This window comes from Rhea americana, unplaced genomic scaffold, assembly GCF_003343005.1.
Source record: "Rhea americana isolate MKP2758 unplaced genomic scaffold, rheAme1 scaffold_120, whole genome shotgun sequence".
In the NCBI taxonomy this organism is placed as follows: Eukaryota; Metazoa; Chordata; class Aves; order Rheiformes; family Rheidae; genus Rhea; species Rhea americana.
Genome location: NW_028185262.1, coordinates 1 through 1,222, shown reverse-complemented (window position 1 = coordinate 1,222; position 1,222 = coordinate 1). Strand labels below are relative to the sequence as shown.

The window sequence follows — 1,222 nt, the reverse complement described above, 5'->3', positions numbered from 1 at the left end:
CCCCGGCGCCGCTGCGGCACGGCGCCCGGCGTCGCGCAGGGATCGTCTGCCTGGCCCGGCTGGAGGAGGTGCTGCGGCTGGCGGACCGCGACGCGCTGCTGGCCAGGGACGGCAAGTGGGTGGTGCAGAAGTACGTGGAGCGGCCGCTGCTCATCTTCGGCACCAAGTTCGACGTGCGCCAGTGGTTCCTGGTGACCGACTGGAACCCGCTGACCGTCTGGTTCTACCGCGACAGCTACCTGCGCTTCTCCAGCCAGCCCTTCTCCCTGCAGAGCCTCGACACGTGAGTGCGGCGCCCGCCCCGCCGCCGCCGTGCGCGCCCCCGCCGCCGCTGAGCCCGCTCTCTCCGCCCCAGCGCCATCCACGTCTGCAACAACGCCATCCAGAAGCGCTGCGAGAACGCGCGGGGCCGCCACCCGCAGCTGCCCGCCGACAACATGTGGTCGTCGCGGCAGTTCCAGGCCTACCTGGAGCAGCTGGGGCAGGCGCGCGCCTGGCCCGACGTCATGGTGCCCGGCATGAAGGCGGCCGTCGTGCACGCCGTGCAGGCCTCGCAGGACCTCGTGCAGTCCCGCAAGGGCAGCTTCGAGCTCTACGGCGCCGACTTCGTCTTCGGGGAGGACTTCCAGCCCTGGCTGCTGGAGATCAACGCCAGCCCCACCATGGCCGCCTCCACGGCGGTCACCAGCCGGCTCTGCGCCGGCGTCCAGCGGGACACGCTCCGCGTGGTCATCGACCGCAAGGCCGACCGCAACTGCTCTACGGGCGCCTTCGAGCTCATCTACAAGCAGGTGAGCGGGGCTGGAGGGAGCCTGCCCGTGCTCAGTCCCCCGGGGCCAGGACCCGCGGCAACGCGAGGTCCACGCGGTGCTGCCTTCGGTGGACCCAGGCACGCCACTGGCAGCAGAAGAGCGAGCGCAGGGCACGAGGGCGCTTCCAGGGCGCGAGAAGCCAAAAGGCCTATAGCGGAAGCCCAGGACTACGTGTCTAAGGGACTTGTCCCCAAAGGGGGGCCCCTGAGGGCCCCCTGAGGTCCTGGCCGCTTGCTTTCACGATAGCCTTGAGGGATGGGGTCCGTCAGCCGGGCTGCTGCTGGCCCCGGAGCTCCGGGGGGCCGGGAGAGGTGCTCCCTGCCAGCGAGGCCCTCCGTCCCCCCGCGCAGGCGCCCGTGGCCGTCCCCCACTACGTGGGCACGAAGCTCCTGGTGGAAGGCTCCCCGCTG

General features: G+C 71.6%; 1 protein-coding gene across 1 annotated transcript; it reads left to right on the top strand.

Annotated features, from left to right (window-relative positions):
- Positions 1-2: 2 nt before the first annotated feature.
- TTLL3 (tubulin tyrosine ligase like 3) lies at positions 3-1,219 on the top strand (the record flags this gene model as incomplete). Its single annotated transcript, XM_085323812.1, has 3 exons — positions 3-283; positions 356-791; positions 1,163-1,219. Coding segments are annotated over 3 exons (774 nt in total), but the record flags the coding sequence as incomplete, so codon positions are not given.
- Between the last annotated feature and the right edge of the window lie 3 nt (positions 1,220-1,222).